General features: G+C 37.4%; 1 protein-coding gene across 1 annotated transcript in view; it reads left to right on the forward strand.

Annotated features, from left to right (window-relative positions):
• The first annotated feature begins 521 nt into the window (after positions 1-521).
• Positions 522-27,346, forward strand: part of ANKRD50 (ankyrin repeat domain 50) — a 42,541-nt gene continuing 15,716 nt past the window's right edge. Inside the window, exons 1-2 of the mRNA XM_026847788.1 lie at positions 522-1,792; positions 25,473-25,702. Of these exons, the coding sequence (XP_026703589.1) occupies positions 1,314-1,792; positions 25,473-25,702 (709 nt within the window). The 5' untranslated portion in view covers positions 522-1,313. The remainder of the gene's footprint in view (positions 1,793-25,472; positions 25,703-27,346) is intronic.

Here is a 27,346-nt window from a genome sequence, read left to right on the forward strand (position 1 = left end):
CACACACACACACACACACACACACACACACCCGGCTCCGCACAAAGATCCCGGGCACCCCGCTGCCGGCGAGCGTGAACAAAGAAGTGTGCAAAGAGCCGTCGGCAGCTCTGCTGTGTGAAATAAACTTAAAAAAAAAACCCAAACAACCCGTAGCCGGCAGTAGGAAAATTGGGTGAAGAGAGAATTCGGTGACGAAGCCTCGTTAGGAAGAGCGTTTCTAAGATGAAAGGGTGTATTCGTCTCTCCTCAGGAGGAAACGCAGGACTTACTGCTCCTGTGGTTTTGAGGCCCCTGTCATATTTTCTGACTGGGTATTGTGATAGTTTTTTTATATGTGGCTTATCGTACCTTGTAACAAGAAATTTCTTTAAAGCGGCTTTTTATATTAATTTGATTTAATAGTATGAGCACAAATAAAGAATAAGAGCCCTTGACTTTACTCTTTGTTGTCTGCATTTGCAGTTGTCTGATTTGTGACTTGCATGTAGAGTTAAAAGTGCTCTCTTTATTTCAGAGCTCTAGGGGAAGATGTTGTCTCTTCTGACATCTTGCGATTGAGATACCTGAGAACAGGTTCAGTAAGAATCCAAGTTCCTGAAGAAGACACTTGCAAATCTCTTGAAATAAGAAGCTGTAAACGTTTTTTTTTCTCCTCTCTATACTGCGTAAGAAACCATAATCTGAAGCGCTTCAGACACTCGCCCAGATGTATGAAGTCTGCAAAGCTCCCTGTCCAAAGCGACTGTTTATTGCAAGTGGTACTTATGCACATTTGTGATATGTATGTCGTGCTCTGAAGAAAAATTGCTTTTTCTATAAAATTCCCAGAAGGAACACTTTATTCCGGACAGCTCTTTCTGGATGTGCATCCAAAGAGATTAATGCCTAGGGTTGAAAGGCATTTAGTATACACTGAGAAGCTGGCTCTCCCTCAGTTTTTCCAGATGTATTGTCTCTCCTGTATACTGGGCACACGCACAACTACGTGAACTACAGATGCAGCCATGGAGCTGTATGAACTTTTGAGCCATATGAGAAGTATTGTTGAGTGTTGGTATCAGACACCGCTTCATGATGTCAGCTGAACTGTGATAGTGTTATGCTAATCGTAATAAAGCATACAAATGGAGTGACACCCTTCCTGAGAAGAGGCTGTTAAGTTTTACAAGGAAGGTTAACTGATTACTGTAACCTCTGTCAAGTTCTGTGCGGAAGACTTTTCTGTGCAAGATGAATGCATATCTCCCTACTCTGAGATGCTGAAGGTGCACTGCTGCTTATGACAAATCCAAGAGAAGAAGCTCTATAAAATGGCTCAAACTAGCTTGCTGCAGGGAAAGCAGTTTTACTGTAGGGAGTGGGTTTTCCACAAGCTTCAGCACTGCCTCCAGGAGAAAGCTAACTGCAGCAGCAGTGCTGCCAACAAACCATCTCTTGTAGCGAATTCTGGGAATAATACCGGTGTTGTCTCTGGGAAAGGAGCTGCCTGGGGTGTATTGTTGGTAGGAGGGCCCGGTAGTGGGAAGACAGCCCTCTGTACTGAGTTACTGTGGCCAAGCTCACCTGCAAACCTACAAAGAGGCTTACATCGTCAGGCTCTAGCCTTCCACTTCTGCAGGGCCCAAGACTCTGACACGCTGTGTGTTGGAGGGTTTATTAGAGGTTTAGTTACACAAATCTGCCGTGGTGGACTGATCCAGGGATATGAGGACAAACTAAGAGATCCTGCTATTCAAAGTCTCTTGCAACCCGGGGAATGTGAGAGGAATCCTGCTGAAGCATTTAAAAGGTAAAAATAAACTTAAAAAAAAAAACCCCTATCAATAATAAAACCCAAATAAAAAAAAAATGCTGGCTTCCGTTTAGGTCTTCCTGCCAAAGAGTCTACAATCTAGACAGTTTACAGCATGTTTGTTTCATGCCTTGTTATCTTTGTCAGAGCTTGCAGACCTGCTGTGGAAAAATCTTAAGTTTGTCCTTATAGCAGACATAAATAAATATTTACTTTTTAAACAAAAGTTATTTTTAATAGTGAATTTATTTACATTTGTATATTAAGACCCTCAGTTGTAACTAGTGTTTTGGAAAGACTTTAAAGTAATTGACTTCAGAGTGGAAGTAGTAGCCTTCATGTGCCATAATGGCAGTTGTCCTTCATAGATCTGGAACAGACCTTCTAGGACCCTCACAAAAGCTTCCAATATCATGCTCTAAGAGGAAACTGGACTAATGGATCTCTGGGTCTGATCCAGCACATCAGTTTTATGTTTGTCTAAAAATATGCGGTAGGAAAATGTCAATTAACTCCTTATGTTACTTCTCACAACATGGACAGATTATGTCAGATCTTTATTGATACTTAGAAAATAAGTACTCCAAAGTGTTGAGCAGATCAGAAATTTATCAAGATGGCTCACCCTGCCCCTTGCAAGGTTTGTCAGTTGTTTAAGCTGAATGAAAACATTGATTTTTTTACTTAGGGTTCTTTAACAATTCAAAGTTTCTTCAGTAGGTCACTGAGAATTTTGTTTCAGTAAGGATACTCATGTCTGTGTAAGAGCGTGTATCCATAGATCACTTGGAACAATGTGCTATCTTGAACACAGCCTTCACAAGCATGTGTCTATTGCTCTTTATTCCTTTGGGTCACAATGAAAGCAAATTCAGAAAGGATAAGGCTTGTCTCTAGCAACGGAGCTTCAGTTGATTGTGTTGCCAGTATAAAGCTTGCCTGGAATATTAGTTAAACTGAAGTTCTTTAGTACTGTGTAGTAATGTAACGTTTTGTGGTGCTTAAGGGTTTATTGGATGATGTTTGCAGTATAAAAATTCCTGTGTCTTTTTTTGTCTTTTTTTTTTTTCCTTTATCCTGACTACCAAGACTGGATAAACAAGTGCTGGGATTGAACTGTAGTGCTTGCTCATATTGTCATGGTGGTGTAAAAGAGCCTTCCAGTTCTGGTGGCTGTTACGTCCTTGCCTGCTGAATAAACAGGATGCATGTCTACATTGTTCTCAGAGTAGTGTCTTAAAACAAATAGTCTAAACGAAAACTAATTCTGGATTTTTTTTGTGTGTTGCTAAGTGAAGATGCAACTTGTAGCAGTTATTAAGGTCCTAATTTCAGAAGGATTAAACCCTCTCAATTTCTAATGACTAAAAACTGGATGAAATTAAGTGTCTATAAATGGAATTGCAGACTGGCCATCTAGCTTTAGGCAGTCTTGTAAAGTCACAGGAGTGGATTAATCTCGTAAGAGCCTATTTATGTTTAAAAGTCTATTACAAGGAAATCTTACTCATTTAGCACAGGCATGTTCTCTCTAAGAGCTGAAATCCTTCCTCTGTTATAAACTTGATTGCTTCACTCCAAAGAACAGGAGCTAGGTAAATGTCTTTAGACAAGAGTGCAATATAGAAATATAAAAGGTAGTTTAAAAGTGAGTCAGATTTGGCTTTTTAGAGAAGACCGCTTTTCATGAATGCAGGGTTTAATGATGGGCTGTTCGAGAATTTAGGTCAACATAGAGAGCTCTTGGTTTTGTATTGGAAAAATAAAATATTACCCAGCATCTGGTACTAGTCTTTCCCTTGTGATTGTGATCACATCAGTGATTATGAACTCTTACTATTTTGCTGAAAATACGTAGTACAACGACGTTGGTCAAGGAGTTTTTTTGATTTGGGTTTTTTTTGCCATTCACGTATTCCCTTGCAGCCCACTTACTCTGATCTCCTGCTCTCAAAAGCAGCTGTGGTGGATAGTCTTCATTCTCATGTTTCAGATTTAAGGGAGATGAGGTGTTAGAGACAAGGTGGTGTACTGGGAATATAAATTTTCAGCACTGTGGCAGGGGACCAGGAGATGACTGTTGACAGCAGCAGTACCATGAGCTTGTTCTGCTGCCTGTATGACACAATCACTGTCCACAAATGAGAGGAACTTGGCAGCCCCCTTCCCACCATCAAATACCTCAATTATATTAACAAAACTTCGATTAACAGGTATAAAGCATTCAAGAAATGTTTAACAAAAATATAAGCTAGTATCTTTTGATGGCTTCTAAGACTTACCACTGAACACTTCAGTATTCTGGGCTGGTGTGTTATATATGCTTTCTTTTAAGTGAAATTCGTTGTAATCTGAAATGAGTTCTAGGAAGACTTAACAGTCAGCTGATTGCTTTTTGCATTGAGTAAAGGCAGTAAAACAGCATAAAGCTCTCATCTCAATGCTCTGCTCCATTGATTTTTACCTTATTTTAATCTATTCAGTAGAAGAGAGGAAAGGTCTTGCTTTAAAGATGCTGTCAAATTTTTGCTCTGCTTTGCACAGCTGCTCCAGACCCAACTATGTATTCATGGCCTAAAATGGAAAGACTTCTCTTCATAAGTGCTAAACGAGATTACACCGTTCTATTTTTGTGCTGATTGTCCCAGAAATAGTAAGAAAGAAAAACTTTCTAATGCTTTGTAATGTACCATTTTATAAACAGCATAAAATTCATTAGTGAATCTTTTTCTGAAGAACATTTTTTAAACAGGTTTCCAGCAACCTTGGTGGTCATAGAGATGCACACACAAGTGATGACCTGGAGAGTTAAGACTTTTCTCCTCCTGTTTGAGTGTCTTGTCTTAAAAATTTCTCATATATTTATAATCATAACATGGCCCTAAAAATTCTTTCAAGGGCAGATCCTGCAGATTTGAAGAGCTGGAAGGGCTGAACTATACAAATGTGTTTAGCAAACATTTGTTGCTGCACTGGCAGCTGAGAGAAAGAACTGCTGCTTACGGCACCACTTCTGAGGCCCTCTTCTCGGTTGCAGTACTGGAGTAGAAAGCAGCCTTAAGGGAGAATGCTGAAGCCTCACATTCAAATTTTAGGTGAAAGTCAAGCAGAAAGTATAAATGGCAAAGAGTGTTACATACTCCAAAAGTAGGAAGAAATTATGTGTTAAACTGAAAGAATTGGAAAGGTCTGTTAGGCTATTCTTCCCTATTTAAATAGAAAATTCGGAATTAGAATAACCCAAATTTTGCCATACAGTCTTTAAGGTTGTGAATGGGAGTTGATTTTTGGGTTTGCTGCAGCAAGTTTATACTTCCAGTGATTGGTCAAAATGCAGGCAGCTATCATTTATGCAACGCCACGAAGACACAGAGGAACTCTAATGTAAACCATGGATAATACTGAAGTTTGTGCAAGCTAGGCTGTAAGAATACATTTAATCTTATGATTCTGGTTTACCTTTTCAGATAAAGGAGATGACATTAAACACCTTCAGCCAGTAGGGCAGGCTACCTAATTCCTATGTTTTGTGTTACAGTTAGGATCAGTGTGTGGAAGGCCAAGCTTGGTTAATTCACAGCCCAGGAAGTGAACATTACTAGAAATGTAGGCCTAGTTTACCCTGCAGACTTGATTTCTTTTGCAGCCATTGCTCTGAAGGACGTCTGTGACCAGAGCTCCTGAGTCAGTTTCAGAGAATTTAGAGATAGAACGTGTGTGTTAAATAAAGTGATGTTTTTAAGCTTGCACTAAACTCACTTTAGTGTGCGTTGGTCTAGTACAAACTTAAAGCAAAATTTGATTTGTGCTTGAGTAAACCGCTGAAATTAAAAAATTGCTGAACTTAATAAATCAAATAAAAATGCTGAATTTCCATATCTCGCAGCAGGCTGGTGCAGATGTTGCTGCTTTGCTCTCACTCACAGATGAAGTTTCTTGCTGTCTTCTGCATGTATTTTCAAGAAACTTTAAATCTTGTGAGACTTTTAACAAACTTACTTCTCACATGTTGAATTTGGTTCAACGATGTTTTTCACTTGTCAAGTGTCCTAAAACATTATTACTAAAGTATTTCTAATACAATTACTTTATAATAGTCTGATCAAATAGATTTTTATTGGGGGGGAAAAAATGAAGCTATGAATTCAGATTTCCGCTTATTTGCATTGCTGAAATTGTGGTCCATGCAAGTAGCTGTCCCTGATCAGTAGGGACCCAAGAAAAGACCAATTTAAAAAAAACAAAAAAGCTGCTGAACAAATTTGTGAAAGTATAAGAACTTTATAGAAGTTTCCTCATGCTAATGTTACATCTTTTTTAACAAAAGTGAATATAGTGAAAACTGTGCCCCAGAACTTAAGTATCCTTTTTTCAGAAAAGACACCAGATTGATTTCTCTTCTGTGCACACTGGTGCTAAATTCAGCTTCGTGGTTCCTTTTGCAGGTTGCCAGGCAATCTTCTGTTTCTAACTCCTGATCTCTGCTACTCACATCTGAAAAGGGAAACCCCAGAGAATTAACTAGGCTGGACAGGTGACAAGAGGCATCCACACCAAACTTTAAAATAATGGCAATAAAGAATTGTGGGATGTTGCAGTTTCTCCATGTTTAGTGCTCTGTGAAGCTGTACTAAGTGTCTGTGATATAGTTACTGTGTGTCTGCGTTCACAACAGATTTGCATTGCAATGGAATGTGACCAGTAACATTAAGTGATATAAAATTAAAGCCAAAAGCAAATATCTGTAGACTTGATGGTAAAAAGTGTGAGGGGTTTTATGCTGACTGCAAGTTTGAAGCAGGGGTTTATGTTGATTAAAATTGAAAGCTGTCTTGTATGAGTCATTCATTTGGACAGCATTAAAGTACAACAAATCTTGTGCCAATAGCTGTTATCTGTGTAAAGTTACTTTTACGTGTTTGGAGAACTCCAAAGGATCAAGCCTCTGGTGCTTCATGTTTGGCAACCTGATGGAAATTTCATAAACAGCATAATTCAGAGTGAAAAGACTGGGATTGTCAACCAGTGCTAACGAGCATTTACTTCCCCCCTCCCAGCCCTTCACCTGTATTGGCTTTCCATGATACTTTTTTTTTTTCTTTCTTTCTTTTTTCTTCCCTCTTTCCCTCAAAAGTGGTGAATCATCAGAAAGTTGCAAATTGCAGGTGACTGAGAGAGATTTTAGCCTTACCTCAACAGTAAGGGGAAACAAGTTTTATTTCAAGTTCTGGATTGTTTGTCTGACAATGTAGAAAACCACAGGTTTGTTCAGCAAATGTTCCCCGACTGTTGTCTGGGGACTTTAAATCTGCAGTACCGAAATGCCATTTTTCTTGCCATTTATTTAGCATAGATGAAGGAACAGGTTTGGAAGTTCAGTGGTGTATGATAGCAGATCAAGTGTGAGGAAGCTGTTCTTTTTAAAACTTGTATGATCTCTGAAGCCAGTAATATAATTAAAATTATCATGGATTGTGTAGGCTTTATTGAACAATGAATTAGCAAGCTTTTCACTGTTTTGGAGTAGCTTATTCTTAATTGCAAAAACTTAAGTGGTTTTTGGAGTAAATCTGATAAAGTGAAGGCTAGCTCCGCTTTAGTTCTTTTCTTTCGGTCCCTCTTTTAACTTTACTTTTTCTTTGTCTTTAGCTAACACAGTTTCAAATCCACTTTAATGGCTGAGGCCAGAGATTAATTAGAGGCCAGAGATTAATTAAAGTATCGTGACTTTCACGGGGTTAGTCTTTAATACTTTACAAACTTCCAAGGTTTCCTTGCTAGTGAATTAACTACAGTACATGCTTCTGCTGCTGATCACAGCACCAGAGTTCCATGACTCCTGTGAAAATAAGCAGTATTGATTTTGCTCTGGTGGAGGTGAGGTGGTAGCATGCAATATTTGGGCTACTTTTCTCTTGATTTTATATTTATTTTTTTAAAAAAAGAAATGCATTTAGTAAAAGCCTGTTTTTACCATGAGTTTAGGAGGGACTGAAGTAAAAGATGCACTGAGAGGCAGCACATTGGAGGCACTTTCCAGTAGCCTACATTCAGGCACCTGTAACTTAAAAGCTGCTGGGATTTCTATCAATTTATTCTATAAAACACTAGTAATTCAGTATTAATCTTTTTATAGAAAAGAAATGCCTTGACTTTTCTCACTCAGGGCTCAAAGACTGACTGGAAGTAATCTACATCTTTTTCTCTAATCTCTTTACTTCTGGAAAGGGTTGCTACACAGCCTTTCCCTCTGCTTTTGCAGCTCTGGTACAATCTTGGTAGCTGTAGCTTTGCAACAGTTACAAGGAGGGTGTGAACATAGATCTTGTCAGACTCTCTAATTTCACAGAGTTATAAATGGTAGAAACAAAGCCAGGACTAACTGTATCCTGTTTCATGTGAAGAAAGATCTGAATGCATAATGAATTAATTTACAAGACCCTTTAAAGAAGAAAGTTGTTAAACTTCCAGTGTGTTTATTAATTTACCACATGTAAAGTTCAAATGTGCAAGTGGCTGATTTCAACCTCGAGAGAGAAGGTTGGAAGGGGACTTCAGAAAATCCAAGTCCACCATCTCCTTCCCCAGGCAGAAGAAATGAAGTCTGAGAGATTCTTGCTTCATCTCCTCTTACGCTTCACAATTCTTATTGGAAAAAAATTTCCATATGTCTAACCTGAGTTCTTTTCTTGCTATAATCTAAACTTGTTACTACTTATAGTGTTCTCTAGAGGCACTGAGAATAGGTTCTTTCTTTCCTTTTGGGGACAGCCTTTTACATATTTGAATAGTGCTTTATTCTCATTCATCTCATCTTTATATTAAAGAATTCCAACTTGTTAGTCTTTCCTCAGAGGTCACTCCTAAGAATGTGACATTAAAAAAATCCCTTAGCTAAATAAAGTTTTCTGTATCTAAAGGGAATTTTTCTTAGCAGCATTTTAGATGTGTAAATATGCAACATTCTTGCTCTCTACTCTCCCAGAAATTTGTCCATTCCTACATCTTTCACTTATGCTTGACTAGAATCCTGAAGCTAGTTGGATCCTAGCCCAGAGGAGCTTGATCTGGTACAAGACTGAATTCTGCTTTTTGGTAGGAGCCATATTTCCAGTTTAAAAGGAAGTTGTTTTGTGTTAGGTACCTTTTTGTAGGCTTCCTGTGGAGCATCGATGGGTTGTTCAAGATCTCAGCATCTAAGCATGCCAAAGGAGAAGTGCAAGCAGTGGTCTAGCAAGGGAGGTTTTCAGTGATCTCTCCCATGTAGTCTTCTGCCTGTTTCTAGTCTCAGTTTGAGACTCCACAGAAGTTAGGTGTTGGAATGACAAGCTCTCAATTCTGTGCGATGTAAGGCTAGATTCATGAAAGGATTTAATTCTCTCTGCTTTTTGAAAAAGACTGTCAAACATAGTCATGCTAAAACATAAGGAGCATGTGCCTCTCTTTATCACTGACAGTACGATGTACTCAAATCATGATGGAATAATTACAAGTTGATTTTACTATCTCATTTCTGGTGAAGAAAACATGTTAAAAATACATACCTTCACCATCAAGTGGCTGAGGTACTCTTTAATTTTTAAAAAATTTAGTCTTGTGGATTTCGTCATAAAGATTGGACACTTTTACAGCCTTTAGCTCCTTAGTAGATTGATCTTCAGACTGTGGAGGCTTACAGTTTGTGTAGTGAGAGACATAAAATATTAAAAATAGCAGAAACAGCAGAAAGCCTTTTACAAGTCTTCATAGGAAGCAGCTACATGTAAGCTGATATCTGCAAGATCAAATGATCTTTTGAGATCTAATGAAGAAAAATGGTGAACAAAACAGTCTGTTTGAAAAAAGTAAGTAACAGTACAAAAAAAGGTATCATACTGAACCTTAATACTGTCTCCCATGTGGTGGTGTACCGTGGAGATGTGAACACCACCACTGTATTAATGCTAAATGTGTGGTAAAATGCTACTTGTCTTCAACGTAGCTTACTAGTTATAACAGTTCAAGTAATTATGAATACAGCTTCCGTGATGACTTTCACTTTTGTGTGGTAAAGGTCTGTTAATTTGTAAGTATTTACATATTTGTCATGTATATTGTAGATACTTTTAGTAAATACAACATTTGTCTACATTTTAATTATTCAGTAATATGTTTTATTTTATACTAAAAAAATGACTGAAGCAGGACACCAACTGAAAATCAGACCAATTCATGGGTGAGATGAGAAACTATTTTTCTAAGATCATGTACAGTAGGTTAAAAATCATCTACCAACTCTGCTTGTATTTCCAGCTCAGTGGAAGTAAAGTTGCAGAAGGTAGATCAGTATTTCATGAACTTGCTCATGTGAGAGTATCTTGACTCTGATGGAGCTTTCAATTCGTAGTATGTACATATAATACGTAACCGATGCTTTATACACTGGATTTCGTAGAAAACACTGTGTTCTGGTGCTCTGTAGACTGTTAGAAGGTTGAGCATTGCCTGAAGCTTAAGTACTTTGTGGCATGTTTCTCTTTAGGCTTTTCCCTTAAATCTGTGGAGTTATTGGGTCACATAGCAACAGTTAGTGTTTCTGCAAGAGCAAGTTGTATGTTCATCTCTCATTGTATGGAACCACTGCATACAGGCTGAACATAATACCATTTAAGGTTTTAACCTTTTCAGTTTAAATTACCATAAGAAAGTTTCCCTAAGGCATTTTAATAATGACAACTTACATAGAACTTTTTGTCTTCTTCTTCTATAGGCATTAGCATTTTGCCTTTAATCTATGTGGCTCAGACTTAAATCTTACAGGTTTTCCTATAAGCTGTTTAGTTAGATGGACCTTCATAGCAATTCTCACTTGTTAATTATTTCCCTTCCCTCCAGTTTTCTATGCACATGTTCATAGCATAGCTTGTGCAAGGGTTTAAGTTTTCATTTCTTCCTTTTTAATGAAAAAATGAAAAGGATTTACCAGATTGTGAAGTAGAAAGGACTTAGTGTGTCTAATATACTGGGAAAAGATAGCATTGAAATACCGCCTCCTGAAAGTGTTAGTGAAGCAATACATTGAGGAGGTTTCAGTTTCTTCCATGTGTTGATGTGTACGATACACTGGGAATGGTGAGAAATCCTCTGTCTTTATCTAGAAGCAGGAATGTTTTGAATAGTTAATACAGAAACATTTCATGTTTGTAGAAGTACTGCTCAAAAAGAAAAAAGTGTGATGAAAAAAATATGTTGAAATAAGGCTTGAGTTGTATAGGTGTTCAAAGGTATTGCAGAGGAGGTGCTGCAAAGAATGTAGGTGCGTAGGTTCCTGGTGCACTTGATGACATCAACATGTTAGGGGATAGCATGAAAGAAGAACTGAAAATGAGATCAAGAAAAGAAGGCAAATGGGGAAATTTACATAGATGATAAAGTAAAAGGGGCAAAACAATTGCAAATCAAAGCCTTCTCTGTGTTGCATGTTTGAAGATACTTTTGCACAAAGCAAGGCCCAAAAAGTCTTTGTTGTTGATAGAGGATAATCAAAATTCTTGGCTCAGTTTTGGATGCTGTTGTTTAAATTGATGGGAGTGGGAGGAAGATTGGGAATACATGACCATACATGAGTGGACTTTTGGTCATTGGCTCATAAATGATGTCTTTTCCTTAGTTTTTTTCCTTTGTCACATACTGATAAGAATTGATAATGCTGGTGCGTGTGTGAAGAAGGGGAGGTGAGCATCTGACTGCACAGATGCAAGCTTGTGTGCTAAGGATCTGTGATATCTTAGCAGCCAGAAGAAATTAAGAGGAAGGGGACACGACAGCATCTTATTTAAGGTTCTTTGAAGAATCGTGGGATTGTCCTGGAAGAAACAGCAAACTGTTCAGGTTGGTTAAAGAAAATATCAGCAGTACAGAGATGACAGTGACAGGCAGATATAAATGAATCTTGTGAGGAAAAACTGTTAAGAATGCAATTACAGCATGATTTCCATCTTAAAGCAGTTAATCAGCAAATCTTGTTTTAACTCCATTAGCTCTCCTGCATTGATGGTGAGCATGATACAATCACTAAGCTGTGTAGCCTTTTTCTGCACTTCAGGAAGCAGAGTTCAGCAGGACACTGGAAAAAAGCTCAGTCTGTAGGTAAAGTGCATCTGATCTGCAACAAGAGAAATTGTGTCCTATATGATTTTAAATTGCCTTAAATTAGTAAATGAGTATCAACTCTGCCTTTAGCAGATGGAAACTTACATAGTCAACCACACAGAGTTGAAGAAGAATGTTAGGAACTCTTTTGTTATATTGCCTCACTGTTACACTGGAGTATGTGATGGCAGTGGTACTAACACATGTTAGTTTTGACTAGTATAGAAACACTGATAAACTTTCCAAAGGTCTACTGCATTCCATTGACAATTGTATGCATCAGTTTGTTTTCAGTTGCTTTAATTTGTGTTGAAGAATATTGCTACTTTCTTTGCTGCAGTTTCATTCCACTTACTTTCTCTTTAAAAAAAAATGAAGAAAAAAGATTGGTTTTTTTTCCCAGAAGATTTGTGGCAGGGACTGCACATTCACATTAAGTTCGATTTTTATGACTTCGGGTACACATTTTTCCTTAGTACCTTTTTCCATTTCAAATTATGATAACGTTGCCATCCACAGTAAACATCTTGTATATAAATTGTTCTGGGGGGAAAAAGGGAAGGATGTAGTTTCTGTCACTTGTTCTATTGTACTTAAGGCTAAAAATAGATCATACTAAATATAAAGCTATAGAATCAGTTCAAAAGCTAAATGCATCACTGCAGTAAGATAATAGAATTAGGTTCACATGGTTCTAACCTAACAATGTTTTTTTAAAGTAAATTACAGAGAAGATACAGAAAGAATCAATAGGAGATTTACAGTCAAACTAAGAGAAACAGTATCTGCTTGGGGCGGGGGGAGGGAAAAAACCCAACCAAACCCCAAGGTAACTAATATGGGCCCAGAGTGATGCATGAGGAACATATGCTGTGGATTCTTCTTTAGAGAGTATGGGAGAATAATTTTGAATGGGACACATAAAAGCTGTTCCATCTGTTGCCTCTTCAACTAAGACAGTGCAATTAAAGATTAGGATAGACCCTTTTACTTGAGAAAATAAGATGGGAAAAGATACGTGGTAATGCAAACATAGGAGGAACACTGTCTTAAGTGCTTGATTAGTAAGGTAAAATCTTAACAGCTTTTCATCTGGTATTTGTGCAGAGGATTTTTTGAAAATGAGGTTGGACAGTATAATCCTGCAATCAGTTCAGCAGTTGAAGTGTGGGGTGCTTTATGATGATGTGCAAGAAATGAAAAAGGCAGGTATAGAGCAACTTGGTTAGGGAATGATCAAGATTTGAAAATACATACATAGTTTATCCTGGTTCCTTCAGGCAGGCGATGCAAGAACCCACTGTTCTGAAGAAACAGCTTTCTGCTGAAATATCCACTACAGCACCTCTTCTTTGTGCTTCCCAATCAGTAATGTGTTGTTTTGTTTTGTTTTTCCTTTGGAATCAAATACATAGGAAGACTCTAATTAATTTGGGAATTGTCAGACTGAACTGCAGTAATAAAGGTGACTGATCTTGTATCACATCCATTATGCTACTGTCTTTTGTTACATGGTCATGGAATAATAAAACACAGGGCTGGCTGGACAGTAAACTTGAATATAGACTAACAAAAGCGACACAATTGAATGTACTCAGAGCAGTTTTCTACCTGTCTCATCTGGGCTTTTTTTTGTTTCTTTTTTGTGGCTAGCATTTCTTTCATGTCAACAAATACAATTGTATACATGGAAAGCAATACCTGTTTCTTCAGTTATCTTTATGCTCTGCATAAATCAAGACAGGAGAAATGGATTTCTTCTATCTCTAAAACATAGAATGATATCAACAGATTAAAATGCCTGTAAAGCTACAAGAATTTCGATTGAGTTGTATACTAATTTGTTTAGATAACACTGCTCATAGAAGATATTTTATGTTTAACAAATAAATATTAGTTTTTATACAGCTAAGGAACCAGGTAGTTAATAAGGAAAGCTGAAAAGACTATATTTCACTTTGCTATACTTTTGGTTTCATAAATGATTTAAAACTAACTTGGTAATTTCAGTGCATTTTGTTGCATATATAAACTTGTTAGTTTTCTTATTGTGGTACCCCACTCCTACATGTTGCATTTTGACCACAGACTTCTGAATATTTACAAAGTAAGTTATTATTCTAACTTTACAGGTATGGAAAATAAGGTGAGGTATAGGTAATTCTCTCAATTAATAGTAGTTTTCAGCGAGTCTGATTTGATGCTTTCATCTCATGCATTTGATGTAAACTGTACTTTCTTTTGACACCTCCTACTTTTTTTTTTTTTTTTTTTTAAGAAAAAGATTGAATTTTGGAAACAAACAATGAGAATTTAAGTGATGCTAAATACAAAGAAAAGCGGTGATTTTTTACCTTAATAAAAGAGACCTCTTAAACAACACCTGGAGGATGACAAATCCCAGGGGTAAATATAAAAAAATATCAGCAATTTAGATGACAGGTCAAAAACTGGAGGTGGAAGAAGAGAGGAAATTAAGTTATTCATATAGGGATAGACAAAAAGGAAGATAATTGAGGTAATAATCAAATGCCTTAGGTGTCTCTATACTAATGGAAAAAAGGTATGGTGTAAACAAGCAGAACTGGAAATGTTAGCACACATTCAAGATTGTTTTAAATGTTCCAAAAGATCTGTCAGGATAACTTGTATAACTGGTATCTTAAAGTAGTTTGTTTAGAAGTTGCTTTATATATCATATGGTTACTTGTAGTTCTAGATTAAACTAAAGTAACTAAAGGCACTGAAAAATCTGTGAATAAAAGGTACACACTACATGTGGTGATAGTTTTACATGTGTGATATCTATTTAAAGGTTGGCTGGTAAAAGTGTTGTTTTCTGTGGACTGTAAGTAAAACTACCTACCAACTACCCTGTTAGACCATTTTGTGTATCTAAAAGTTTACCTGCTTTGGCAAAGTATAGTAGTTGTCAGTAGTGAAGAGAGATTCCCACACCTCTAAATCATGTCTTTCCTAAAATGCAAATGTTTTACTCTACCAAACCAGCAAGATCAAGTAAGCTAAGCTTCTTTAAGTTATCAAATGGAATAATCCAAGGCATAGAATTTAGATGATAATGTCTGCATAGTTGAAAAATTTAGTAATAAAACAAATAGGAGCTGAACATCAGCTGGGAAAACCTCATATAAGTAGGATTCTGTCAGTGACCATATTTCTAATGTCAAATAGGAGAAAATAGCTGGTGGGAAAACATAAATTTGCTTCAGTCAGATTGGAAAGAACTGGCTGAGAAAGTGAAAGCTTCTGGAGATGGTGATTCTGAAATGATCTTAAATGCATGATGTTTAGAAGAAAAGGAGATATCGATGACCTCAGATAATTTATAGGTAAGATCTCATGAAGACAGGTATGATGAAAGAAAGGAATTATCTGGAAAGAACACCGTGGTCTCAAAGCAGTATATTAAATGTCCAATTTAGTGAAACTGAGCTCCTCATCATTCATGTGTTAAACACTAGGAGGAAGACTCCCAGAAAAAAAGTGGATCAACTACTGAATAAGAAAGTAAAAGAGTAATGTGAAAATGAGGGCAAAACTGAAAGTTCAAGGTGCATTGTTCATGTTTCCTGCAAGGTGTTCTGTTTGGTAATAATTCCGTACATAGGTTAGCAGAAGGAAGAAAATATCCATGAAGGGTTGGTCACCTATTTACTGGGGAGGAAAAACTGGTAGCATTGGGAAAGCTAAAATGTTCACCACTTGTGTACACGCCCTTTCTTAAAAACAGTCATTTTGCAGTCAACTAACTTAAATAAACCTAGCAACAAATAAATAAATTTACAGAAAAACGTAGCCCAGCTAAAAAAAAAAAACAAAACAGACAAAAAAAAACAACAACAAACAAAAAAAACACAAACCAAAACACAAACCACAATAGGTGAGATATTTTCAAACTGTTCAACCTATGAACTATTACTAATTATCTACAAAGGACAGGTTATCTTTATCAGGATGGATGAAAATTCAGACTTGAAAGAGGAAGATGTATATTTAGTGCCTTGCTTTAGAAAGGGACAAAAAGGTCTGGGCAATTAGAAGCGTGTCAATTAAAATTTAAAAATGCTGGAACAAATAATCACACAAACTACTTGTAAGCAGCTTGAAAATAACAAAGATTTGAAAAACAGCTAACATAGTATGACATGGTTTGGTTTTGACAACCCCTATCTAACTTATTTTTCTAAGAGACAACAGAGTAATAGTACTTGTGGATCAGGGATGTCATTTTGACTTCAGGAAGGTTTTGATTCTTACATGACTCATGCAAGCAGGTTATGTGCAAGGTAGAACTATTTGGCTACATGTAAAACTTGCTGAGTAACTATTTAGAGAGTAGTTATCAGTAATTCATTTTCGAACTGACACAGCACATTACGTTCGGTTTCATGGAGGTCTGTCCGGCATCTGTCTCTTTTCAGAGTGTTCTGTTATGGTCTGGCTGATGGAGCAGAGGGAAATGGTTATAAATTTTGCATACTGCTGGCTTCTTTCTAATGACCTTTGTGTTATCCATGGGACACAAGTAATACAGCAAAAAGTACAAGGTTTAAATTACAGAAAACAGGTTAAGATTAGATGTGTGGCGAGAAGGGGAATACTTGCCAATTACAAGAATATTGAAGCACTTCATGGGAATAGGTTGCTTGGTGAGACAAGAGTATTGATCAGTGGAAGTCTTTAGGAATGCCTAGACTGGTATCTCTCAGGCTGACCTGGCTGTAGGCAGGGAAGTGGCCTGGATGACCTCTCCATCACTAACAACTGGGAGACTTTCTGTAGAATAAATTACTATTTTATATTACATGTTCAAGAAAACGTTTGCATTGTTTCCTGTACTCTCGGCATCTTTGCCTTTGATAGGGACACAGATTTTTGTATGTCAGACTCCAAGTAGTTTAGAACATATTGTATATGTTAGCACATATGGCAAATACATTCCATTTAAAAATAGAGAGAGAGAATCAACCTGCTCATGGTGGCAGGTGTGAATGGTTTTCAGCTACATTTGTCTGTCCTTTATAATAGCTGAGTTGTTTGCAAACTGTTCTAGGCAGTCCAACTATTACACAAAAATATTTGCTCTTACGGTTTCTGTTTTCTGAGATTTCAAGTAAATCCACTGGCAATGTTTTATAGACAAAAATCACCTATATATTTGTATGAGACAGTAGGAGGTTTCTAATCAATAAACAGGGGTCCAGCATGCTCTGTTTATGTATAACCAGTGGCGCTGGTTCTATGATAAATTGTACTTTTGTCTGGCCTGATGCCCTAGAGCTAGCTTTTGTACTCTCCTTGTGGGACTGCAAATCTGCTTTGCAATTACAGATAAAATTCAGGTTGCTACAAGACTTTGCAAAATCAGGTACTGAATTGCACAAGACTTGCCTGCTGTTTCTAATTCACTGCTTCTGAAAAGAGCAGACCCTAGATTTACATCCTGTACGTAGAGCTTTCCCAGTAGGTGATTCTCGGGGTTGTGGGTTGGTTTGTTTTGTTTTTTTTTTGCTTTCTGCTTCTTCCTTCATAAGACGAACTATAGTTGGGTAGAACTGCTAGCGCTGCTTTGTCTTTCTGTGTAGCCTGTAAATAAATAATTTACTAGAAACAATGTATTATAGTCCATGAGTGTCTATAATTCCAGTGTTGCACTTTGTTTGAAAATCATAGTCACAGTACACTTTATCATGTTGAAAAAGTACAGAACAGATACCTCAATAACCCGATCAAGTCCATCAGTATGTACACAGGTGTGCATATATCTAACTGGGTCACTTCGGTTTTGCCATACTTAGCCATATGTTCTATTTTGCAGCTTTTTAAGTGTAGAGGCTTTCTATTCTTCACAGCCTTTGTATTTCTTGAGTATTTCCACTGTTAAGGGTCCTGTGTGTGTGTTTCTCAGGATGTTATCACTAGTATGCGCAGCTGGGTGATGAGTAAGAAGCAAAGGCCTGTATTACACATGTATAGAGTGCCAAGAATCAGGGTGTTACTATATAGAAAGCAGCTACTGGACTCGACCATTAGAATTTCCCTTTTAATCATTAGCCAGAATGCATTACGAGGCAGGTAAATAAACTGTTTACTGTCAGTCATCCATAAGACATAAATGCCTTGCCACAGGACAAAGTAAAACTAATATACAAACTACTGTAAGTAAATTGTAAAGATGCTCTGTTTTTTCTTCCTGTGTGAATACAGCTGCTGAAAGTCTTGTTGGAAAGAGGATAATATTTTTCATCAGCTGAGCAGCAGGGAATTATCAGCTTCATTAGAAGTGAAACTTTTCTCCTTTTATTGTGACCTATGCCCCATATGCAGTTTGGAAAACAGAAAAATTCAGCTATTGGGATACGTATGTCTTTGCTGAAGCTTCTAACAGTCTTTAACAGCTTTATCTTCACTGGCTTCTTTCTTTTTAATGCAAACTGGAAATTGGCAGAGGGACAACCCTGAGGGATCATACTCTGGTAACCAACCCCCAGTTTCTTATAATATACAAATGAACATGTGTCTGTAAATTCATGAAGCAGTGGGGAGCAAGGTGGGGTATTACTGTCACTTGTGAGAAATTTTTAAGTACAGTTGATTTAAAAAAATCTGGAGGTTTGCATTTTTTATTTTCTATTCTTACACATTTTAAAGCTTTTATGTTTATTCCATGAACAATGGAAGTAGTGAAAACCCTATTGTGTATAGATTTCTGCCCTTAGGTACCTATCTTGTTAGGAATCTTGCAACGGCCTGGGCTCCTATCTGTTTTGCCTGTATAATATAATTCGTTGCCCTTTTCCTGTCATGCAGCAGCTTCAGCTCTTAACTGTCCTAGAGAGCCGCCTCCTTCCCTGAGCGTCCCCCACCAGTGGGCTAGGGAAGATAGAGTTCCTGCTGCACATCATTCAGATCTGGCACAGGCAGCATCTTACTGGTTAGGTTTTCTGATAGGTCTCTATGTGTGAATCTTAGGCAAAAAATCCCCACTTATGTAGCTGGCAAAAATTACTACAACATTATATAAATATAGTTGGCTTATTTACAGTTACACTATGTACTTCATTTTCTGTATTTTCTGATATAACTTAAATGGAAATGAGTGTCTTAAAAATCACATGGTAAACTGCTGTGATATATCATGTTGTAAACCACCCATAAGAAGGAGGATGCTTGTTTGCTTTTCTGAAGATTGAGACTAGTGTTTGAAGAATTGTCTATTTTGTTATGCACTAGATATTGTTAAATTCTTTATATACAAATGTATATACACATATCTATCCTATATATGTAGACATATTCCTCTGTTACTTTAATTTTCAAGAATTCTTTAGAGCAAATATGCCAGCGAGCAATTTCCTTGTAAACTCTACAAGGCATTCTGATCTTGTAAGGAGGACAGCACTGCGTTGTCTCTCTCCTATAGGGTGAATGTTTTACGAAGTTCTATTGCCAAATTTTTGCCAATAGAATAATAAATTGAGGTAAAACTTAATGTAACCTCATTTGTAGATAGCAGCTAATCAGATCCATCATGTTGCTAGTAATCACCAAACCTGCTCAGCCAAGGTGTTATGAATACATTTTTCGGCATATGTTTAGAATCCAGAATCTTCAGTCTTCAATTCCACGCTGTTACAATCCTCACAGAGTTTGCAACTGTTTTCTGTTATTCCATGTGATCGCTTACTACTGTTTCTTGTGACTCAGAATAGTGGCATTAATGCTAACTTAATTGTAAATATCACATATGAACAGTCACTCTGGCAATGAATATTGCCTGCCTTTTTGAAATGCAAATAGTCTTTAGGAAAGATGTTATGTGGTGATATCACCAGGGAGGTGTTGGTGAACTCGGTCAGGAGAATGCAGCTTCCTAATATTTCACAACTCCCAGAACCAGAGGAAGGCATATGAGCTGAAGTAGAGTATAAGGGCAACCTTACCGCAATAAACATCATTTGGAGCATTTAGCACCATTTTTAAAAATCAGTTTGGGATGTTTGCCTGACTTTCCTTGTGCTCATGTACTGTAGTGGTGTTTTTAACTTGCAGCACTGCCAGTGAGAGATTTTTCTTTCCAACCTGACAAAATGCGACAGTAAAAAACACACAACCCAAATGATCATTCAGAGTGATAACGTTGCACATGGTCCAAACTAGAACAAGCACAGAGCACAGTGCCGTTCTCTTGGTACGTAAGAAAAACTTATGCAGACAGAGTGGGAGAGGAGGACAACATGTGCAAAATCTGAGCATAAGTATTATAATTGCGGTTTGCGGGCTTGGGTGTAATACGGGTCCTTTCTTGCTAGCCAGCCCAAAGCAATTTGCGTGTGGTCAGAAGTTGGCCTGGTGTAGAAAAGACTCTGCTCCCTGGGCTTGGGGGGCTGCTGGGATGCGGTGGGGGCCCGCTCCACTGGCTGTTTGCTCTGATTGAATTTACACCGTTTCAGAGGCTCACCGCAGGCTTGGCCAAAGTAGCAGCGGAGCTTGGAAGAGGACTGTAGGCTTCACTCTGTAACACTGGTGAAAATGTTACTGTTTTGGTCTGTGGATGCAAAATCAGTTTTGCACGCCACCTGTTCAAGAGCGCAGGGTGCATGCCTACTTTCAGCATGAATGCTGAAGCTGGTTCCCTAGCTGTAGCTTGCATAGATTGTTTCCTCTGAATAAAAATGTTTGGAGGCCTTTAATAGTTTAAAATGAGGAGGAAAAATTAACCCCCTCAATAATTAAGGAAGGCAGATGGGGGAAAGAGGCTAAGTATGCAGGGATTAGGAATATGACAAATAGCTGGTGAATTTGCTCAGGGAATCTGGTGTTAGCATCATTTGCAAAAAAGCAGGAGGAGAAAGCAAAGAAGGCTGTGTGGGGGATAATGATATTTTCTGCATTTTTACAAACTTTATCTGAAAATAGAAGGTTTTGTAATTTCCTGACGCAGACCTCTGGGATAGTTCTTGGCATTAGCTCCTGTAACTGAAATACAAGTGCTGAACTACAACCATTTGGCAGTAAGGTGACTCAAAAGGCAGTTTGTTAAAGAATTGTCATAGTGATGTAGAAAAAGAAATCTAAGAGCTGTAGTAGTAGTTAAGCAGATTTCCAAATCAGGCATTTCTGTCAATGAAATTTGAAGTATTTTGTGTATTGGTAAAAGTAGCAGCGCTTGGGCTCTAACAGGTGTGTGGAGGAAGGGGTTGGGGTTTTTCCCTTCTTTTTTTCCATGCTGCTTTTGGCTTGCTTAGGAGGTGAGTTTTATACGGTTGTTCTATGTGTTTGTCAGTAGTGAATGCTAGCAGCTGGAGAGAGAAAAAGGAGCCCTTTTAAGGATAAGCTATGTTCATGCTGTAAGCAGGCATCAAACAATTTCAGTGGTGACATAACTGAATTTCCTATATACCAGAGGTAATCCAATATGAGGAACACACTCAGAAAAAAAACAGGATTTATAACTTCTTTTGCTCCTAGAACCACTCATTAATTGTTATTTGGCACGTGCGTTTGCGTGGTTTTGGGGTTTATTTAAGCAAATGTGTGCATTCCACTGTGACTTCTTTCAGCCTTTGTGGACAACACTACTATCTTTCTACTTTGTTGTGTTGTGTCTTGATATTTTTGTGGATCCAGTCTAAAAATCTCAAGAATAATCATAAGCAGAACTTCAGCATAGTGTGTATATATTCCTTCCATATGTGGAAAATCCTTTTTGTGGTTCAGTCCTCAGTAGCAGTCGTGAAGAATTCTGTGGATGGTTCATTGTTCTGATGACTCCTTATTTGCTACAGAGCATGTAAAACGTCTTCACTCTGCATAAATAAATCATTGAATCGAATTACATTAATTCCATCATTTAAAATACCTAATTGTGCGGTTTTCTCTAGAGTTTTTGTATTTTTACTAATTAATGTTGTTTTAAATCATCATTTCTGTTTCAGAAATTTTCTGTGATGATAACCACTTTTATATCTGTATTGAATATAAAAGTTATAAAAGTAAAGCTCTTTTCAGAAGGTAAAGAAAATTAATTTCTAATCTTTTGAGAGGCACTCCTCAAAGTAAGCAATCTGTACAACAATCTGTATATGAATCACTGTTTACAGAAGTACTTTAAGACATTACTACTTCCATGTTGGTTTATGTAATTTTCATATGCAAGCAAGAAGTCGTAGGGGAGTGGAATTACAAAGTCGTCATGGAGGTAAACATGATGTGTCTTGTGGAAAGTTAGCACAGACCTTACCATCTCTGAAAGCTGGTATGAGGAGCGGCTGAGGGAACTGGGGGTGTTTAGTCTGGAGAAGAGGAGGCTGAGGGGAGACCTCATTGCCCTCTACAGCTACCTGAAAGGAGGGTGCAGAGAGCTGAGGATGAGTCTCTTGAACCAAGTAATAAGTGACAGGACAAGAGGTAATGGCCTCAAGTTACGCCACGGAAGATTTAGACTGGATATTAGGAAGCATTTCTTTCCAGAAGGAGTTGTTGGGTGTTGGAATGGGCTGCCCAGGGAGGTGGTGGAGTCCCCATCCCTGGAGGTGTTTAAGAGTTGAGTTGACATAACGCTGAGGGATCGGTGTAGTTGGGAACTGTCAGTGTTGGGTTAATGGTTGGACTGGGTGATCTTCAGGGTCCTTTCCAACTTAGATGATTCTGTGATTCTGTGAAAAGTTTCGGTATTGTGTTACTTGGCATCTACTCTGAACTCATGAGATATAATATGGCTAGGAAGAACAGAAGCTTATCAGATGGTTTCTAAGTACAGTTTAAGAGAAAGCCTTAACAATGTCTTGTCAATGCCGCACTTTTAATAATATCGCTGTAAGCTGAGAGAAGTCATTGTGCCTCATTTTTTATATGCGCATATATATGTGTGTGTGTGTGTGTATGTATATAAAATTCCACTAGGAAAAATAAATTTATGTTAAGGTTCAGAAATACAAGTATTATGAATTGGAAAAAAGAAGAATGCAGGGAGACAAGGGTGAATGGAATAGCTTTTTATGAAGCACAATCAATATGCTTTCTGCCTGGAAAGAAATGGCCCAGAGAGGCAGTGGTACAAGTCAGAAGATTACAAATGGCATGGAGAAGGTGAATATGACATAATCACTCACCATCGCGGTATGAAAGCTGAAGGGTATCAAATGAAACAAGGATATTTTGGATTTTGAACTATGAAAGGAAGGGTTTTTTTCATGCAGTGTGTAACTAAGCTGCAGGCAGCCTTGCTGGAGGCTTGTAAATGCTGGAGGCTTAAATTGGTTCATAGAAGACTTGGACAAACTCTTGGAAGTGTGGTCTGTTAAGGGACATTAAATGCAAAGACTGAATCTCTGGTTTAGAAAGTCCCTGGAAGCATGTTGTGCTGTGCTTCCTGAGAGTTCTGGGAAAATGTGGCTTAGTGCTTGCCCAGTGCTTAAATTATTCCTTAAATATCTACTTTCAACCCTGTTTGGAGGCATGGTGAACCTTTTGATTTAACATGCTACAGCAAACTGCTAGGTATTGCAGGAATTAAGCAGAATGATTTGTGACTTTTTCCTAGACATGACTGTTAGCTTTTCTTGGAGGTATTCCCAACAGGTAAATACAAGAACATTGTTGGATTCTCCTAAAATATTTTGTAGGCATTTCATTAGTCACACACATTTTAAGTGAGATTTTAATTTAACATACCCTTACCAGTTCTTCTTATCTTGTAGTAACGTTCATACTTGAAAATTAATTTTGTATAGAGAACTACGTGAAAAGAAAATTGGGTTTGATAGAAAAAGAAATCTTACAGGGAAAATGCCTTGACATAAATAGCTGAGAGGACAAGGCAGCATTCTGGTGGGGGAAGGGGTGGAAAATGTGGTCATTTCCAACTGTGTCCTTTCATTGTGGGATTGGCATCACTTAGGAGAGTAATTTTAACCTTATGGATACTTTAATTTCCTGTTCTGTTAAGTGGTAGCTGCTTAACTTCTCAGTTTAGTGAACAGTAATTTTAGTTATACTTTGAGCATCTTCTGAAAGAGTAACTGGCTGTGGAAGTACCAGAGAATTCTCAGTAGTCTTATGCATCTGAAAAGAAAAGGGGGGAAGGGGGGCAGCAATGTTAGGGATTTAAAAAACATCTAATACTGAATACTTTCAGAACACAAGTAATTTGTACTTCCTTTTTATACCTTTGGGAAAATATCTCCAAGTGTAATAGATCACCTAGTCTGCTCTGCTAGATTCTGTTGTTACTGTCAGACATGAAAGGTGCACCACTCTGTTTCCATTTTGCAATTTTCACAGTCAGAAAGCCAGAAAATAACAAACCTACCACTAACAGGGCTTATGAATCATTTTTGAAGTGGGTTGCGTTCTTCCATTAACAGACAAGATTTGCCTATATTCCAATTTGAATGCTTGGTAAGTATTAATGTGTTGGCCAAAGCCTTCTGAAGAAAAATTTGTTCAATAAAGCAAATGAAAAAAGATTATTATGGTCTTGAGTAAAACAAAAAAATACTTGTGCATTCCTTCTGGACATGTGCAAATAACAAATCTACAAAAGAGAATAGCCTGTTAGACACATATTTTTCTCACCTTGTTTATTTTTCTGAATGTTTTTGCTATAAGTAAAAGTTTACTTGCCAAATGTATTGAAAGATAATTTAGTCAGTGAAACTTAAGGGCCTAAATCATTATGAAGTTTCCGCCCAAAAATGTAGCGTGGGAATACTGGGTAGGCCCATGATAGTTATATAGTAGCTATTTAAAGGTATGTGTAAGTGCCGAGTTAGTTATATTTTTAAGGAGTACCATTAAAAGTGGCAATAATACATGCAAATTTGAGATTTTTTTAGCTGCACAATCAGGTGCACTGGCATAGATGCTAGTGTCCTGAGGATGCAGATAATCCTTTTCCAGTAATAGGGAAGTTCGCAATTTCAGTATTAAATAAAAACTAGATGTATCAGCATCACTACCTCAGTCTGCTACTAAATTAATTTGCATTTCATTTGTGAAGGTATGTCAGAAATTCTGCTCTTTGTAAAACCATTATTCATTCAGACTTGAACTCTTTGAGCTATGATATGTCACGTGTCTTTTTTCTAGACCTCTGTTTCATGACCAACTATTGTTCATTATTAGTTTCTGATAAGCAATAACAACAGCTTTGGCAGAGGCAGCAGTAATGAAGTTCTTAAACTTTAGGCCAAGTGGCTTCTATCTTAGAGAAGCAATATTTTTACAAGTCTTCTAATCAGCCTTTAGCAATAATACATAGTTTTAAAGTATTGGTATGAACAAGTAAGTTCATTAAAAAGTGATGTTCCCTAAGCAAGAATTACATCACTTACTGTTCAAGCTATTTCTGTTAGTTCAGTCTACCTCAGTATTTTCTGCCGTAACTATTGGAAATGCAAAGTTATTTCAACAGTCTAAGGCATTTTAAGTTGATCATAGCTTCAACTTGAACGACTATATGATAGTCAATGTATTGTTAAACGTATTTAAAATACTGATTTTGTTTTGTGTTCCTTAACAGGTGCATTCTGCTCCCTCTCTTGGGAATGAAGCCCCCTCAGCAGAGCCTCTTCGTCCTTGTAGATTCAGTTGATGAGGGCTGTAACGTTTCTGAGGGTGAACAGACTTCTACAAGTTTATCTGGAACAATAGCAGAGCTTTTAGCTGGCCACTTTGAGTTCTTCCCTCCCTGGCTGCTCCTCCTGTGTTCTGCCCGCAAGCAAAGTAAAGCTGTTACAAAAATGTTTACAGGTGAGTACAGAACATAGGAAGTGTTTGCTACCTCTGTCTGTAACTAGGATATAGTATTGACAAGACCCTTGTGGTGGTTGAAAGTACCAATGCGTGCTTAGTTGTAAAAAAAATACAATCACAAAAATGGTTAATGTTGAAAAACACACATTCCTGTTTACTGAGGACTATAGAGAGCTTAAATTGGCCAAGTATTTTAGAGGTAAGTTATGTCTTTGCAATATATCTACAAAGAATATGGCTGCTTTGAGTTTCTCTCTTGCTTTGCTAGTTTTAAAAAGCTTTGAAATGGTGTAGGTGATGTGTAAGTACATAAGTATGTCGTCTGCATACACCCATTCCTTACAACCTCAAAAGATTATTTTTTTTTCATCTGCCATTAAAATCTCTCCCCTTCTTTTCAGAGAGTGGGGAATAATCTTTGAAGGTGGAACTTGAGAGGGAAACAATGCAGATGGGGATTCTTGGAGCATACTTTTGGCAAAGGTTGCACAGTAAAAAAAATTCTTTACAGCTTCTTCATCCAGGCTTTACTGTGTCATGAGAACATTTCTTCACTATAATGACATTGTTACTGGAAGTTCTCTGAAATTTAATAAAGGGCAATATCTAGACTGGATTCCAGGCCTATGTATAAAGCCTGTGTGTATTAAGGACACAATTAGGACAAAAATGTGATTATAGAACATAGACCCATAGGCTTGCTCGTTTCCACAGTAGCAAAAGGTCAATGGGATAATTGCATTTTGGAATGAAGTACTGTATTAATCAGTGGCAGACATGAAAATTGTTGTTTGGGAGTATGTGAGAACTAAAGGAAACTTCGGGGTAGCTTCACAGGGCTCCTTTGGACATTCATATGGGAATAGTTTTGTCAAAGCTTGGCTGATTAGATACATTGTCATTGCCAAAAAAACAGACAAAACTTTCTTCAGAGCAGTTTTATTTCCTTTCCACTAAATCATATAGTCTTTCAGACTAGTCCTAAAAAATTGCTGTTGTCTTCTAAGTATGTTTCCAGATGGAATTCCTGACAGGAAAAATCAGCAGAACTAATGGATATGCCTTTAAAATAAATTTGATTTGAATGAGTTAATTTCTCATTTCCACAGAGAATGACCTGATGAATAGCATAAAGGAAGTTGCTTTGTGATATTATAATGCCATCTTCACTGTGGAAAAGGTACAGCAAAGAATGAATGAATCCCAAAATAATTGGATACAAATGGAGAAGACATTTTAGGGTCTGTTTGGAGGAAGTGGTGTTTTATGCACTATGAAAGAAAATTGTGACATTATAGCCAGTGTGGTGGCTGCCCACTTAATACACTGCTGAATGATTTTCCTGTTTACAGCCAATATTCAAGTCTGTGAAAGCTATAGTGAGGATGTGAGGAGCATGGCTGAAGTTTCTTTTAACTTCAGATACATTGCAACTTTGTGTAGTAAGACTTAATATAATGTTGATTTCTTTTCTGGTTCTACCCTGAAAAGAATAGACTGTCATTATCACTTTGACTGGGGCAAACTCTTCTCCTTTGTGGTATTTGAATGTTTACTTTTAGTCAAGCCAATTTATAAAGCTATTTAATTGGTGAGCAGGCAGAATTCAAGATCAACGAAAAGTATTTTTTGCACTCGTAA

This window comes from Athene cunicularia, assembly GCF_003259725.1.
Source record: "Athene cunicularia isolate RWA chromosome 4 unlocalized genomic scaffold, athCun1 chr4_part2, whole genome shotgun sequence".
Lineage (NCBI taxonomy): Eukaryota > Metazoa > Chordata > Aves > Strigiformes > Strigidae > Athene > Athene cunicularia.